General features: G+C 42.6%; 2 protein-coding genes across 2 annotated transcripts in view; one reads left to right on the top strand and one right to left on the bottom strand.

Moving 5' to 3' along the window:
• The window catches only part of LOC309546811 (uncharacterized protein), a gene marked incomplete at both ends in the record, with an annotated part of 97,473 nt that extends 86,627 nt beyond the window's left edge, over positions 1-10,846 (top strand). The window contains one exon of the mRNA XM_082246497.1: positions 9,789-10,846. Coding sequence (XP_082102623.1) covers positions 9,789-10,846 — 1,058 coding nt within the window. The remainder of the gene's footprint in view (positions 1-9,788) is intronic.
• LOC309548362 (uncharacterized protein) overlaps positions 1-16,685 on the bottom strand; it is a gene marked incomplete at both ends in the record, with an annotated part of 275,124 nt that overhangs the window by 243,197 nt on the left and 15,242 nt on the right. The gene's annotated exons all lie outside the window — the stretch shown is intronic.

Genomic DNA, 16,685 nt, shown 5'->3' with positions numbered 1-16,685 from the left:
AAAGTTGAGGGTTCCTAGATATTTGTATGTCCAGGTATTTAATTTTTTCCATTACTTGAATCTGGGCCACTTCCCTGGGAAGGGGTATTTCCAGGGGAGATAGCGGCAGCAGGCATGATTTCGTCCAGTTTATCTGGAGACCCGAAATCTGCCCAAATTTGTTGATAATGTCCAGAGCATTCTGTAAGGAACCCTGTGTGTCACCCAAAAACAGGAGAAGGTCATCTGCATATAGTGCTACCTTGTCTTCTAGGGCCCCTCTTTTAAACACATTTACCTTATCTGAGGCTCTTAAGGCTATTGCCAATGGTTCTATTGCGATGGCGAAGAGGAGGGGGGACAGGGGGCAACCCTGTCTTGTTCCCCTCTTCAGGCCAAATTTACCGGACATTTTGTTATTTACCCTGACTCTGGCTTCAGGTGTCTTATACAGCATTTTGATCCATTTAATAAAGACTGGACCAAACTGTATCTCTTCCATTATTTTCCATAGATAGTGCCATTCTAAACTGTCGAAGGCCTTGGCGGCATCCAATGACAGGATCGCCTTCTCACCTCCGTCTTTTGTTGGTATCTGGAGGTTCGAAAATACCCGTCTGATATTTATACTTGTGGTTCTTCCAGGTATAAACCCCGATTGGTCAGAGTGGATAAGCCCCACTATGACTTTATTCAGCCGAGCCGCCAAGACCTTCGACAGTATTTTCATATCAGCGTTTAGCAGTGAAATAGGCCTATATGAAGCTACATCCAACGGGTCTTTACCCTCTTTATATATATTGATTATAATTGAATCTGACATTGATGAGGGAAGTACTCCACTTATCAATGATCCATTCAATACTCTCAAAAGTTCAGGTAACAGAACCTTCCCATAACGTTGATATATCTCCGCTGGAAGCCCGTCTGGGCCTGGGGATTTCAGTTTTGCCATTTCATTCGTAACCTGCTGTATTTCTTCCAATGTTATGGGGGCATCTAGCTCCATTCTATCCTTCTCTGTAAGAGAAGGAAGGCACTGATCTTTAAGAAAATTTTCCAAACTGTCTTTTACCTTATCCTGTCGGGAACTATACAATTCTTCGTAGAATTCTTTAAACCGATTCGCTATTTCTGGTGTATGTGAAGAGGTTCTTCCATCGCTCATAGCAATCACGGGCACCGTAGAGCTGGGGGAGTTTGCCTTAGCTAGTTGTGCCAGCATTTGGCCCATGCTCTCTCCGTCTACAAAGCTGGTTTGTCTCTGGAAGAGGGATTTATTCTCCGCCCTCCGGAGAGTCACCAGCTTATAATTCTGCTGTTCTTCCCTCCAAGTCTTAAAGCGGAGTTCCAGCCATTTACTCACCTGTCCAACGGTCCAGCGATGCGGCCGCCGGAAGCCTCGATCCTCTCCCTCGGCGCCGGCATCACTGCTGTGGGCACCCGGCTGTTACAGTTTGCGGCTTCACAGCCGGGTACCCACTGCGCATGCGCGAGTCGCGCTGCGCGCCGTGATTGGCCGGCAATCTTCTGGGACCTCTGACGTGTCCCAGAAGATTGCAGGGAGGGAGGGGGAGAGGAGAACTTCCGCTCAGGGCGCCGCGGCGCTCCGAGCGGAAGTGGGAGCGGGTACCTGTCAAAACTAGGTACCCGCTCCCCCCCCCAAAAAATGACATGCCAAATGTGGCATGTCGGGGGGTCAGGACTCCCTAAAGCGGAAGTTCCACTTTTGGGTGGAACTCCGCTTTAAGTTTATCTGATGTCGACTCATTTGTGTAATTTTATTCCACCATTGTAACCCTCTGCCCAATTTGCCTTTCCCGTTCCTTGGACTGCTTTTTAATTTTTGAAATTTGTTGTATCATTAATCCTCTTAAAAATGCTTTTAAAGTATCCCATATTATTCCTTCTGGGGCTGGCCTCTATTCAGATCTATGAACTCCCACAGGGACCTCAATACCTCACTCGGATCCTCCATCATTTCAATCCAAAAGGGATTTAACCGCCACCATCCAGTGTACCTACGTTCTCCCAATTCCAGTCCCACCAACACCGGAGAGCGGTCCGACAGTCCCCTAGGTCTGTAGCTCACATATGCAATCATAGGCGCCATCTCCTCACTCCCCAGGACCAGATCCTAGAAGGGTGGAGTGCATCCCAGAGAAACATGAGTATTGGCAGGCCCCTGTGTTCCGTATTCTCCAGATATCCTTAAACCCAAGATCCCCTAAGAAGTCTACCAACCGGTTACCTTTTGCGTTGTTTATACTCAGCCTTAAGGGAAATCTGTCCAATTTCTGATCTATTACTATGTTAATATCCCCCAGTACTATCACTGGTATCCCTGGTTTATCCAGCATAAACTCGGCAAGGGCGCACAAAGTTGATACTTCAGCAGGGGGGGCAAATAGACATTGGCCAGTACACACTCTCTGTTCTCAATTTTACAAAACAAAAAGACATACTGTCCTAGAGTTTCTACCTTAGTCTGAATACAGTCAAAGGCTACCCCTGTTTTAAATAAAATGCTTACCCCCCCTTGAATAGGAGGTATAAACGGAGTGAAATTGTAGACTGTAATTCCGCCATCTCAATTGAGAGGCTGAAACAGTTGTCAGATGTGTCTCCTGGAGGCAGAGGATATCCACTTGATATGTTTTAGCTATCAAGTGAATAGCTGCCCTTTTCTCGGGGGCTCCCATTCCCCGTACATTCCAAGAGCATAGCGTTGTTTTCCTAGTCTGAGTACTATTAGCCATTAAGTGAAAAATTTACCTTGAAAATGTGACCCATAATTCTTCCCATTAATAAAAAAATTCTGTTTCTGTTTTGTGACCCTAATGTGTTTAATCTCCCTATTGTTTTTAATTTCAATCTCAATCAAACTTGAACTCCGCAAGCACCTGACATCCCATCTCAAACACCCAACAAGCATTCTTCAACACCAAAAACATCCATTAATCCCTTTCGTGAATCCAACCCTCCCTTCCACTGGCCCGCTGGGCCTACTTGGGGGCATACTATAGTGACCGTTACATACTCCAAACTTTTTGTGACTTATAATTTTCTTTAAACTAGTATTTTTGCACTCTTCCCCCCCCCCCCCATTCCCATCCTCTTCTAACCATCCCAAACAAACCAAAAACAAAACCAGACATAAACCAAAAAACCTTATTTGTGGGAGTCCCTCACCATTCACCCCAATAAGCTGGGGTAAATGGGTAATTATTCCCTCCAACTTACACTCCATCAGCTCCCCCCCCCCCACCCCTCCTTACCGCCACCCATTGTGTACAGAAACATTAAACTGTGTTATATTAAATATGATAATCTCAGATAATAATGACAAACATCTCTGATTTCTTCTTATAGGTAATAATCCAATTTTCTGCTCTCTCTGGGGTCTCAAAATAAATAGTTTCTTCTGATGTTTTAATACCTAATCTTGCAGGGTACAGTAGGGCGTAGTTCAGTTTTAACTGTTGTAGTTGCCGTTTAATATCCCCATACTGGGCCCTCTTCTTCTGTAGGTCTGGTGAAAAATCTGGGTATAGCGATATCTTTTTACCATTGTAACTGATACTACCCATTTCTCTGGCTTTATTTAATAACGTCACTTTGTCTCTATAGCTCAAGATTCTTGTCATAAGGACTCTTGGGGGGGCTCCAGGTTGAGGCGGTCTAGCCGGGACCCTATGGGCCTTCTCAAATGAAAAAAATGGCGAGAATGACTGTTCTCCAAGCAAGTCCTTAAACCATTTCTCTAGGAACAGTGTAGGCTCTGTACCCTCAGTGCGTTCTGGGAGTCCCACTATCCTCACATTTTTCCTGCGCAATCTATTCTCCATTTCATCCAATTTAAACTGTGCCTTGATCATCTGCTCCTTTATGATTCGGATTTCCTGTTTAAGAGGGTTAAATTCATCCTCTGTTTGAGAGACTCTTCCTTCAAGGGCTGTAGTCCTTTCCCCCACCTTTTGCATGTCATATCTAAGTGAGGACAGATCTTACCGAGTCAGTTTAAGCTGATCAGACATTTCGTTTATTGAGGTTTTACAGGAATTGATAGCTGATAATACAGCTTTTAGTGTAAGTTCTGGTTCTCCTTGGGTAGATTTATTAAGTGATAGATCTGGTTGGTTTAGGGCGTCCTCCTTCCCCTCCCCCGCTAAATCTGGTGAGCTTATATCCCTAGAAGCATTCGCTATTTTCTCGGGAGTTAATTGACCATGTCCCTGGCTCTTTTTTACAGCCGAAGCCCCTGACTGAGGTTTAGACAGCATGCTATTTCCTTGATTCTTATTTTTTGGAGGGGGAGTCTGGTTAGTTGTCTGCGCCTGCGTGTGTGCAAATTTTCCCAGTTTAGTGGCAGCAGCCTGGCTCACTTTGGAGGTACGATATGATGGCATAGCAAGAAGAGAGAAAAAGCAATGCAAAATTTCAATGATGTAGTGCAAACCTTTAAATGATTAAGCAAAGGCAAAGAGCCATCAGGAAAAGGAAAGACTTCGTCTGCCAGGTTACTTAAAGTAACTTCTGTCCAAAGTCCAGCATTTCTTTTTACATGCCAGGGGAAAACTTGTAAAGAGAGCCCAGAAAATTCACAGCTGTAAGTGGAAACAAAAGAGAAGGCAGGCAAAAAAGAGGGGTAGATCTCACCCATTTAATGTCAGTCTCGGTTGGTCACCAGGGAGAAGGATGGATGGACGGATGGCTGGGAAGAATGTCCGGATTTCTGCCTTCTGGCTTCAATGACTCTGATAGTTCCAGAGCTTTGAGGGCACAGCCAGTCCCCAGCACCACTCGGGGAAGCAGAGGCTCACTCCCTGGCCACAACAGCATCTTTTAGTAGAGCCTCATATCGCCTCTGCCTACCGCAAACACTGTTGCGGAGCCCTCTCTCACCGGACTCCACTAACTCGGATGGCAGGCTCCTCCGACAACAGGCAGGCAAGAAGCGCAGGGAGGGAGTAAGGAGAGGTATGAACCGAGCGACCGGCGCCGATCAGAGTCCTCTCCCTCCAGCCTCCGCAATCTCGGCTGGCAGGCTCCTCCGTCAGACAGTAAGCGTGCGGGGTAAGCGGGGAGGGGATGAGGAAGGGGGTCAGCTGAGCGCTCTCCTCACATACCGCTCTCTCTCCTCACGTTGGCATCCGCTTCCAGTCACGCCCCCTCAATTAAGTGATAACTTAGATTTTCTTTGTTTAGAAATGTTAGTTTTTCTGCAGCAGGTTCTATACACGGTGCAGATGTGCTACTTTAAGGTGTCCCACCAGGCACTATATTTAAAGAAATGTTTCATTTTTTACTGTTTCACTTTAAGCATCATTAAAATCACTTCTCCTTTTAAAAAACAATTGTTTTTCAAAAAAATGTTTGCATGTTTTGCATTGGTATGTGTCCCCAGTTCATCCATTCTGTTCACCCACCCATGAAACCTCTGCTGCAGCCAGAACTTATTCATTTAGTGGCAGTATCTCTACTGCGGCTAAATGATAGCTTCCAGTTTGGTGGGTGGGATGCTGGCAGCCACCACTATCCTAGCAACCAATAACGCCATGAAGGCTGGCCAACTGCACCATAACAACCAATAATGTCATTGGTTCTGGGATGTAGGTGGCCGCAAAGTAAATGCCTGCATCCGAGCAACCTATAACACTGCACCATACAGAGTCACTGGGTTCTAGGACACAGGTGGCAAGGAATATGTGATTTAGGGATGAAGTAGTGAAATTTAGTCAATTTAGTGAATAACATCACATGGGAGCCCCTTACTCTACTTTCAGCTGCCAGCTTGGGAAATGTAATTTGCAGTGAGATTCTGTCGGGAGAAGATAGTATTGTTGGTCTTCATGTCTTTCTGGAGGGATCTACTTTGCTAGTATGCCATTTTTGGTTTAATTTTTGTTTATTTATTTTTTTTTTTTTGGGGGGGAGGTTGGACTTTGTCATTGTGCTGTATTGTGTTTTTATTGTAAATGAGTAACTGGACATTCTATGTACCCCTTACTCATTCATGTAGGGGGAGCAGGATATCTCAGGGCCTCCTTTTTTATAGGGGGCTTCCAGATTCTGATAATTCCCCACTATGGACCCTCACAACCATTTGGCCAGAGTTGTGGGGGAGAGGCCCTGTCCCTACCAAAATGAGGACATGGTGCTTTGCTAGGGTGCCTCTGTCAGGGTACTCTTCCAATGTGGAGGGCATGTGGCCTGGTATGGTCCAGTGCAGATTCCACATCCAGGTGTCCCTCCACCACTTCAGTTGGACAGCCACTCATCAGCCAATCATTTATTAATGAGTCGTTTATTAATGAGATCTACAGCCAGGTCAGGTGACAATGTATTCCTGCATGATGCCTGAATAAAGATGAAGTCGGTCAGCATGTCACACCCTTTACATATCCCATCACTTCCTTACCAATTCATACAAAGATATCACACCCCCATTCCTTCTGAAATAGGAACAGAAAGAGCTCATATCCTATTCTGTGCTCACAAATCCTCCTTTCCCAGCAGTGTCCAGGAGTCCGGATATAATATTCTGACCAGATGGTATACAGTCCCCACTAGGGATGATCGAACGGTTCGGGTCGACCATCGGTTCGACCCGAACATTGGCTGTTCGAGGTTCGGCCGAATTTAGAACTTCTTGCTGAAAAAGTTCGGAATTCGGCAACCAGAACCGACCAAAATGCAATGGTACAGGAAATGGGCTTTAAAAGCCCGTGATTGGACCAGAACCATCAGTAAAAGCCAATTGAGGGGTCAGGAGAATGCTAGGAATGTGATTGGAGTGACTAGGGGGTCCATAGGCCAATCATTAGTGAATACACCCCCCAGTATATAAGATAGCCCCCCGCCAAATTCCTAGCATTGTAATACAGGGACGTGGAAGAGAGTGGAAGCAGTTCTGTGACTTCTGTTACAAAGTGTCATTTAGCAATTTTTAGTGTAAGGAAAGGGATATCTAGTGTAGTTAGGGTGCTATTTTCCACTATAGTTATCTTTAATTATTCAGTTTCTGTAGGGAAAGTGTTAAGTGTAAGGGGACCGTAGTGTAGGGTTAACTGACTGTGACTGCTATGGCAAGGTGACCAAACCCTTCCATATCGGGGGGACCGCTATAGAGAAAAGATTGTTTCTCTTGTGTCACATTCAGTGCACTAATATGGCTTCTCACCTGTGAGCATTCTTTTTGCTGCAGGCGTTTATAGGGCTTTTTTGAGGACATGTTTGGAGTCAGACATGACATCTGAACATGTGTATAGGGGTATATATACACACACACATGTCTGTATATATACACCTGCACATATATAGGTGTGAAAGTAGCAGAACACTATACTTGCGCTAATGAAATAATTAGCACTAATATGGCTCCACTCCTAACACACCTATATATGTGTAAGTGTAAAATACATATAAGTGTGTGTGTATATATACCCCTATACAGAAGTTCAGATGTTTTGCCTGCCTCCAAAGAACCCAAAAAAATGCCCCAAAAAAAAACGCCTGCAAGAACAAACGCTGGCATTTTTTTGGGCATTTTTTGGGGTTCTTTGGAGGCAGTCAAAATATCTGAACTTCTGTATAGGGGTATATATATACACACACACACTGATATGTATTTTACACTTACACATATATAGGTGTGTTAGGAGCGGAGCCATATTAGTGCTAATTATTTCATTAGCGCAAGTATAGTGTTCTGCTACTTTCACACCTATATATGTGTAGGTGTGTATATATATACCCCTATACAGAAGTTCAGATGTTTTGCCTGCCTCCAAAGAACCCAAAAAAATGACAAAAAAATGCCCAGGTTTGTTCTTGCAGGCGTTTTTTTGGGCATTTTTTTGGGTTCTTTGGAGGCAGGCAAAAAATCTGAACTTCTGTATAGGGGCATATATATACACACACACTTACATGTATTTTACACTTATACATATATAGGTGTGTTAGGAGCGCAGCCATATTAGTGCTAATTATTTCATTAGCGCAAGTATAGTGTTCTGCTACTTTCACACCTATATATGTGTATGGGTATATATACATATAAGTGTGTGTGTATATATATCCCTACACAGAAGTTCTGATGTTATGCCTGCCTCCAATAACCCCCAAAAATGCCAAAAAAATGCTTGATACTAAACCGGCAAAGTGTGAAAATAGCGGAGCCATATCACTGTTCTATAAGTGACATAATACAAATGATCTTTTTTTATGGTTCTGGACATGCTACAGAGCTAAAACTTCACAGGTACACCTTTTAGATCCCCCCAGACACTAAATCCAAAGTCAAAATGAAAAAATCTTTTTTTTTTTTTTTTTTTTTCAATAATTGGCTCTCTATCAAAAATTACAATTTTTAAGAACTTTTTTTGTGTGATTAATAGTCCCTGTGGCATGACCCAGAACCCTAGGCAATTTTTAGGGGCATTTATTGGGTTTTAGGGCTTCAAAATTGTGTTTTTTGATTACCGAAGTTCGGGTCCCTTTGATTTCAATGGGGCTCTGAAATCCGGGACGAACTTTCGGGAAGTTGGGATGTTCTGGCCGAACTGAACTTTTGAAAAGTTTGATCATCCCTAGTCCCCACTCTTTTACACAAAATTTTCCCCACAACCTCTCCTACCTGTTAGAGGTGAAATAATGCCAGGAGAACTCTATTACATATATTCTGGAAATGTCCTCTGATACGCACTTTGGAGAGAAATTCTAAGATAAACATCTAACCAGAATATGACCCCCCTTTCTAAGACCCGATATAAAAAAATGACTGCTCATTCACCTTATAGGCGTGGTCAGATCTTCTATCCCACCGAAATGGAGAGCCATGGATTGGATCCCCTACAGTGTGTCTGTGGATTTCCAGGGTTAGTAAGATCTCACCACATCCCTGAAGTGCAAGGAAGATAATTAGGAATAATTAGCTTTGAAAATGAAGAGAATTGATTTTCAAGATTCGCCTCCTCTGGATTCCAAAGAGGTTTGCATTTAAGTCTGCAATTTTTAGAATTTTAAACACACTTGACGAATACACCTAGATTGTAAGCTCTAAGGAACAGGGTCATCCAATTCCTCCAGTATTGAATTGTATTGTTACTGTATTGACTTCCCTCATTGTAAAGTGCTGCACAAACTGCTGGCGCTATATAAATCCTGTATAATAATAATACACCTGTAAATAAAACCCAAGCACATCCCCCATCACTATGAAGCACATTTCTCTGAATGAGAACAAAGAATGAGATTCTCCTGCTGGAAATTGTAATAAACTGTCTATTTTACCAGCCAATGGGAATAATATAGTGTCCGCAGTAAAATGAAATACAAATATTTAAACCTGTATAATATTGTACATATTGTTTCTATATATTCAATATATTTAATAATGAATGTTCATAAAGAGAGAAACTTTATTTAGTCGTATTTCTTAAAGAATTCTGACTTTATTTTTTTGTACAGGTGGATTTATGAACTAAGTTTTCGATCATTTTGGACTTCATCAATTCAGCTGAGCCACATGGGAAATGAACCATATGGGTGTCTTATGTGACTGAAAGTCTTAATCACAATTCACTGGAGAATTCACACAGGACACAAGAAATATCCGTGTTCTAAAGGAACAAATGCTTTGGATCTTCAACATTTATCCAGCCTCAGAGGACAACAGGAGAGAAGTAATTTCAGTGTTCTGGAAGTGACAATGGCTTTACAGTAAAGTTCAACCTATAAATACATAAGGGAAGTCATTTCAGAAGATATTTATTGTTTGGAATGTGATAAACATTTTACAATGGAAGCAAAAGATGTCACACACCAGGAGGTTTACAATGGAGAGAAGCCATATCAATGTTCTGAATGTGATAAAGCTTTTACAACAAAGCATAATCTTATCAGACACCAGAATATTCACACTGGAGAGAAGCCATATCATTGTTCTGAATGTGGCAAAGCTTTTATAAAGAAGTCACATCTTATCACACACCAAATGATTCACAGTGGAGAGAAGCCATATTATTGTTCTGAATGTGGCAAATCTTTTACAACAAAGGGTAATCTTATCAAACACCAGAAGTTTCACACTGGAGAGAAACCATATCAATGTTCTGAATGTGGTAAAGCATTTACAACCAAGCAAGAACTTATCACACACCAGAGGATTCACACTGGAGAGAAGCCATATCAATGTTTTGAATGTGACAAAACTTTTACACAGAAGTCACCTCTTATCACACACCAAATGATTCACAGTGGAGAGAAGCCATATTATTGTTCTGAATGTGGCAAAGCGTTTACAACCAAGCATGACCTTATCACACACCAGAGGGTTCACAGTGGAGAGAAGCCATATTATTGTTCTGAATGTGGCAAATCTTTTACAACAATTAGCTCTCTTATCAGACACCAGAGGATTCACAGTGGAGAGAAGCCATATCAGTGTTCTGAATGTGTCAAAGTGTTTACAACCAAGGAAAAACTTATCACACACCAGAGGGTTCACACTGGAGAGAAGCCATATTATTGTTCTGAATGTGGCAAAGCTTTTACAGCAAAGGGTAATCTTATCGCACACCAGAGGATTCACACTGGAGAGAAGCCATATCATTGTTCTGAATGTGTCAAAGTGTTTACAACCAAACATGAACTTATCAGACACCAGTGGGTTCACAGTGGAGAGAAGCCATATCATTGTCCTGAATGTGGCAAAGCTTTTACAACAAAGGCTTATCTTATCACACACCAGATGATTCACACTGGAGAGAAGCCATATCAGTGTTCTGAATGTGGCAAAGCTTTTACAGATAAGTCAAACCTTATCAAACACCAGAGGATTCACACCGGGGAGAAGACCTATTAGTGCTCTGAATGGGACAAAGCTAATGTTGGGCTAATCTATCACCAGAGGGTTCACAAGCTTTAGTTGCAGAGATGAAACTTTGGGGAAAAAGGAGGATATTAAATGACTTGCAAATGCCCCATTAATTTCACAACCCAAATCTCCTCCAACAATCTAAGGAAGAATTGAAAAGATAAAATGGTATTTTAAAAAATGCAAACTAACATCTGTGAGCAAACAGGAATGTGATGGATGCACAGCTAAAAGGCCTGTGAATATTTCACAGTTTGACTTTTTTTTTCAGATCAGCACCAATGATTGAACTGTTTTCCTCACTATTCTCATCTTCATCTTTTTTTTTTTTACTGAAAATAACAAATCTATAGACATAACAGGTGATAAAATGATGTTGCAGAGGGAACTCTGGAAATGATAATGACAGATTGCATTACACATTAAGTTAGCAGACTTCCTGCTGTTGGTCTTATGTATGAATTGTGTTCTGATATTTACTGTCCTGCTGTAAAAGGTGTAAATGATTGTCCACATCTTTCCTGTAGTAGCCGGGACTACAAACTCATATTAGGAATGTTAGGATGGGTACCTACCCAAGTGGTTCATTTTTTTTGGATTTGGGAGAAACATTTCACATGGTCTCTTAAATTCCATTAATAACACTGCCAAGGGGAGTCTCACTTACTTTACTATCAATAGGAGAGCCAATCCCGGGCCAGTAACGTTTCATGGTTTATCAATGTAATTGCAGAATGTTTAATCCGTATTGGTCCAATGGATTTCTTGTCCCTCCAGATAACATTTGCTTCTTGCATGGAAGGAGCCCCCTAAAATGTCTTCTCTTCAATTCCACCCATAGCTGTACTTTAGGTTATGTTGCCCCTCCCATATCTGTAAGAGCCTCAATTTCTCCCAATACTCCCCTGGCCTTCCAGTGAGAATAAACATTTTCTCTGGAGTGGAAATATTTTATGCAGTGATCCCTTCATAGACGGGATGGGGAATCTAAGTAATCTAAGATAATTAGGATGAACCCGTGTACTGGAGTCATGGATCAGATAACCAATGAGACCATTGATGTTATAGCAGAGCTGACAGCAGAAGTGTCTCCATCACCTAAGGTGGTGTCACAGAACTGCATGGCTGCTGACTATCTCTCGGAAGCCCAAGGTGGAGTCTACAATCTGGTGTCACATAGAGAGTGTTGTACATTTATAATAACTGTATAGCCTCAAACTTCTAGTGGGATTTTTAGATCATTAATTACAACATAATTAAAAGTTACTACAAAAAGCTTTATTAGTACAATGCATGTAAAAGAAACATTCGTGCTCAGATAAAATACCAAAGCTGTTGCAAGTAGTAATATGGATGAATGTAGAGAAATAACCACATTTATCTGTCCTAAGGACTCATGTGGGAGTTTCTCTGTCCGCTTTGGTATTTTATCTGAGCACGAATGTTTCTTTTACATGCATCGTACTAATAAAGCCTTTTGTAGTAACTTTTAATTATGTTGTAATTAATGATCTAAAAATCCCCCTAGAGGGTTATTTCTATACAGTTCAGTTACAGGGGATGTGGGCATTGCTATCTATCCCCTCCTAACAGCAATCTGTACCTCACTATACATTTATTTTATATCATGAGGATCTCAGAAGGAGACATCTACACAAGGTAAAGGAGATCCAACTGTCACCTGGATAGGAGGAAGTGGAATCCATTTTCTTGGATGGGTTTAGTTGGAATTTGGTTGAGTAATATGGGGGGTTTGCTTCTTAAGCCTTTAGTTACTATTATAGCTTTGATAATAATTTTATACATTGCTGATGTTGTTTCTTGATTTTACTTTTTTACTCACATGGTTAAATTCACATTTAGCTAAAACCCCAAACATTATATATTTTCTGAAATCAGAGACCCCGGAGAATAATATGGGGGTAGTTGCAATTTTTTATGTCACACAATATTAGCACAGCTGTTTATCAAATGCATATTTTCTGTAAAAATACAGTAAGGGTGATTTTATGGCACACAAATATTATTATTATTATTATTGGTCAGGATTTCTATAGCGCCCGCAGTTTACGCAGCGCTTTACAATGTTAGAGGGAGACAATACAGTTACAATACAATAAAATACAAGAGGATTAAGAGGGCCTTGCTCAGAAGAGCTTACAATCTAATGGGGTGCGGCAGGTGTTACAAGAGGTTGTAACAGTAGGAAATGAGCTGATGGAAGATTAGTTGGCGGTGTGAGCAGCGATATGTAAGATGTGTCCTGTGATTGTTGTTTTCCTACATAACCGCACCCAACACTGACATTTCCATATATATATGGGAACTGGGGGGATAAAATTTGTTTTGTGGTTTGTTTGTTTTTATTTGCAGTGTTTTACTTTAATTTGTTTAAACTTTAGTTTAGTTGTTCTCCTTCAGGTCCTCTAACCTTGTAGATGGTGACATGGACTTGTTGTGTGGGAATGAGCAGGAGGGGCTCGGGGTTATCTTCTACCCAATGAGCTTGTTATGGATAAAAGATGAAAGTGTCTTCTGGGAATTTACAGGGATTTGGATGTTTAGAGGATTACATAAGTGGGCGGGGCTGGTATTAATGAGGGCATGTCATATGATAATCAGTTTCTTAGCATAGATGATATAAATGGTATAAATATATCCTTGAAATGTAAACAATCTATCTCTTTTCTTCTGTTGGTAAAGTGTCACATATATATGATTAATAAAGTTGGATTATATTTTCACCTCACAATACTGTGGTCTGGGTTCTTCTACAACACATCCACCCAAAAATGTAATCTTCCAGTTATAGAAGTCTGGTGGAATGGGTGACAAGCTGATTGTATCTCTTAGGTCTAGGGGTGGATTGCCCATTTGGGCACTCTGGCACTGTCTGAGGGTCAGTAGGGGGGCCCTAAAAGAGGCTCAGTCCACTCCTGGAGGTGCCCACAGCTGAATATGCAGAAGAGAGGTTTAAGCCTGAAGGAGGCATGGCATTCTTTATGATGGTTTCTGCAGTGCTGGGAGAGGACTCAGGTGCTGGCCGGGATGAGAGAGCGATGGTGGAGCCATGGGGATGGTAGCAGCGGCAGCCACTCCGGCCACCTCTCCCTCTGTGGAATTCAGCAGAGGGGTGGGGCTACCGTCCACATCCCCACCATGGGGGACAGCCAGTGCTGAACCTAGAGAGCTGGAGGTGGCAGAAGGCACTGCAGAGCGGAGTCATCTCAGAGCTAGCAACCCGCCTTGTGTGCAGCAGGTCAGTGTGTGATCGCCAGCCCAGCAGCTTAGTGTCACTCTGCTTTATTCTATACCAGCAAGGCTGAGTGTTCCTGCCCATTGCCCATCCCCCAGGTGCTATTCCCTATCCCATATCTAATAACCCTGATTTCTATATACATAGTGAGTGCTATTCCCTATATACTGTATAAGACTGATATGTGTACACTGAGTGCTGGTACCTACCTGCATATATAACACTGACATCTTTATACGGAGTGCCACTCAGTGTACAGATATCAGTGTTATATATAGGGAAGATTCGGGGTGTCTGGCTGTGCAGGGTGGGGGATCCCAGCTACTTACAGATCCTATAGGGTTGTGCTACATGGTGATGAATTCAGGACTGCTCAGATCATAAAGAAGCTACTGCCCCTCCCCCTATGTCACCTATCCGGAGCATTCAGCACACTATTCACCTAACGGAGATCACCCTTTCTAGAATGAGATTTCGATGGATTCCTTCCTAAGATTTGGATGATGTGTGAGAGTGTAAAAAATGAAAGATAAAATCATCATTGTTGAGTCTAATAGTGGTGATCAGAAAGAGAAATGGTGGAGTATGAATATGTATTGATTACAGAACTGTGAATCATAGAACTGATCCAGATCAATACACTCCTCCTCACACTGGGGAACCTCTTATCCTGCAAGGCAGTAAATGGTTCACAGTAATGGACTTGAGATCTGGGGACTATCAAGTATCCATGAGTGATGATAATCAATAGAAGACGGCTTTTATGTGCCCCCTGGGGTTTTCCCAGTTTGTTTGCATGTCCCAGGGGATTATTGGTGCACCGGATGCCTTTCATCATGGAATGGAATGTTATTTATGTCCCCCTGCTAGACAGCAGAGCCAGGTTGTGACCTCACTTTTCTCTGCACTGTATAAGGAATTCAGATTGGTCACCACCCTGCCCCCTCCTGTGACTGAACAAAGAAGAAACTCCCCCTCCAGTGTGACTATAGCACAGTGAGTAGATGGTAGTTAAAAAAACTACCAAAATTTGATATATTTTCTGAAAGTGGAGACCCTGTAGAATAAAAAGATGGTGGTTGGAATTTTTTCGGTCACACAATATTTGTGTAACTTTTTATCAGTTCTACATTCTCAGTAAACTATACGTTCCAATAAATGTTAGTGCAGACAAAGCACAATATAATACCACATTGTTTGTAGAAAATAAAAGATGAAGTTGTGTGGAGTAAAAGGATACAAATCCTGTGTGTGTCCATGAGACTGGGAGAATTACAGCGCCCAAAATTATCAATAGGTGACATTTTCACTGCTTGTGGACCGCCCACTGCGTTCTTACTGCGGCCGAGCGGCCCCGCTGTGCTGGATGAGGTACATGGATGTCATCCAGCATTTCCAGGTAGGGGGCGCTCCCACCACCCCATCTGTGCTGTCATTCAGTGCAGCACAAGTCGGTCAGCAGGTCCCAGCCAATGATTTTTGGCCTGGACCTGCTGATTGGCTGTACGGAATCACAGATCAGCCGTGTCAATGTTTTGTAATCACAGACACAGGAACTGCACCGTTCTTCTCTCTCTCTGAGCCCTTTTCTGTTCAGAGAGAGAAGAAAGCAGACCTGTGTGAGTCCAATCAGCACATTTACACTTCCACACACTTAGTGAGGCACATTTAACCCCTTAATCTCCCTCCAGGTAACCCTTTCACTGCCCTCTCACAGTGTCATTAGTACAGTGTACAGCATTTTCACTGATCACTGTATTAGTGTCACTAGTGACTTCAGATAACGTCAGAGTCAGTCAGTGTCCCTCCCAGATAGTGTCAGATTGTCCACCACACTATCTCCACCCACATTTAACTCCTTTATTGCCAGAAACATTATCAAAGTCACACTATAACCGCCAATATTGATATAGAGTCTGAACATGGATCGTTATATTGATCACAAACAGAACTTTACCAGTGTCCCCAATAGTATAGTGTCCCCAAAAATGCAGTGTTAGCGGGATCAGCCCCGTTCTCTGATCACTGCCACCTCTGATACATTGTACACAAAACTGCAATGTTAGAAAGATCAGGCCTGATCTCTGCAGCACTAGCAGGGAAATCTTATTTCTAGCACACAAACCATCACTGACAGCCAGGAGCTCTTTTTCCCGTGAGTCGCACTAGGTACCTGTAAATTTACTGCCCAAAAGTCCAAAGAAAGGTCCACTAGTGAGGAGACCTACAGGATTCTGCACATGACAGATGAGAGTGAAGGGGAATCCTCTCTATCAGAATCCGGCTCAGAACATGAGCCTGTGGAAAGCAGCGGCACCCTGACAGGGAGCTCAGACGATGGAGAAGATGTCCCTGCTAAGATCAGACGTACCCGACCCCAGGTTACTGAGGTGCTAGAAAAGCAGAGTTATGCTCATATGCAGCAGAGTGCCAGTACTAGCGCTGCTCCAGAGGCCTCGTACATCCTGGCCTTTTACACACCAGCCCTGCAGTATCCCATGGTGATGTGGAGAGTCCCAGAAGTGCAGTACAAGCTGGTGAGGAGGCCGGCACTAATAGCGGAGTGCAAGC

Source organism: Pelophylax lessonae (assembly GCF_965119305.1).
Source record: "Pelophylax lessonae genome assembly, chromosome: 2".
NCBI lineage: Eukaryota > Metazoa > Chordata > Amphibia > Anura > Ranidae > Pelophylax > Pelophylax lessonae.
Note: the sequence above shows the minus strand (reverse complement) of the source record. Positions and strands in the feature narration are given on the sequence as shown.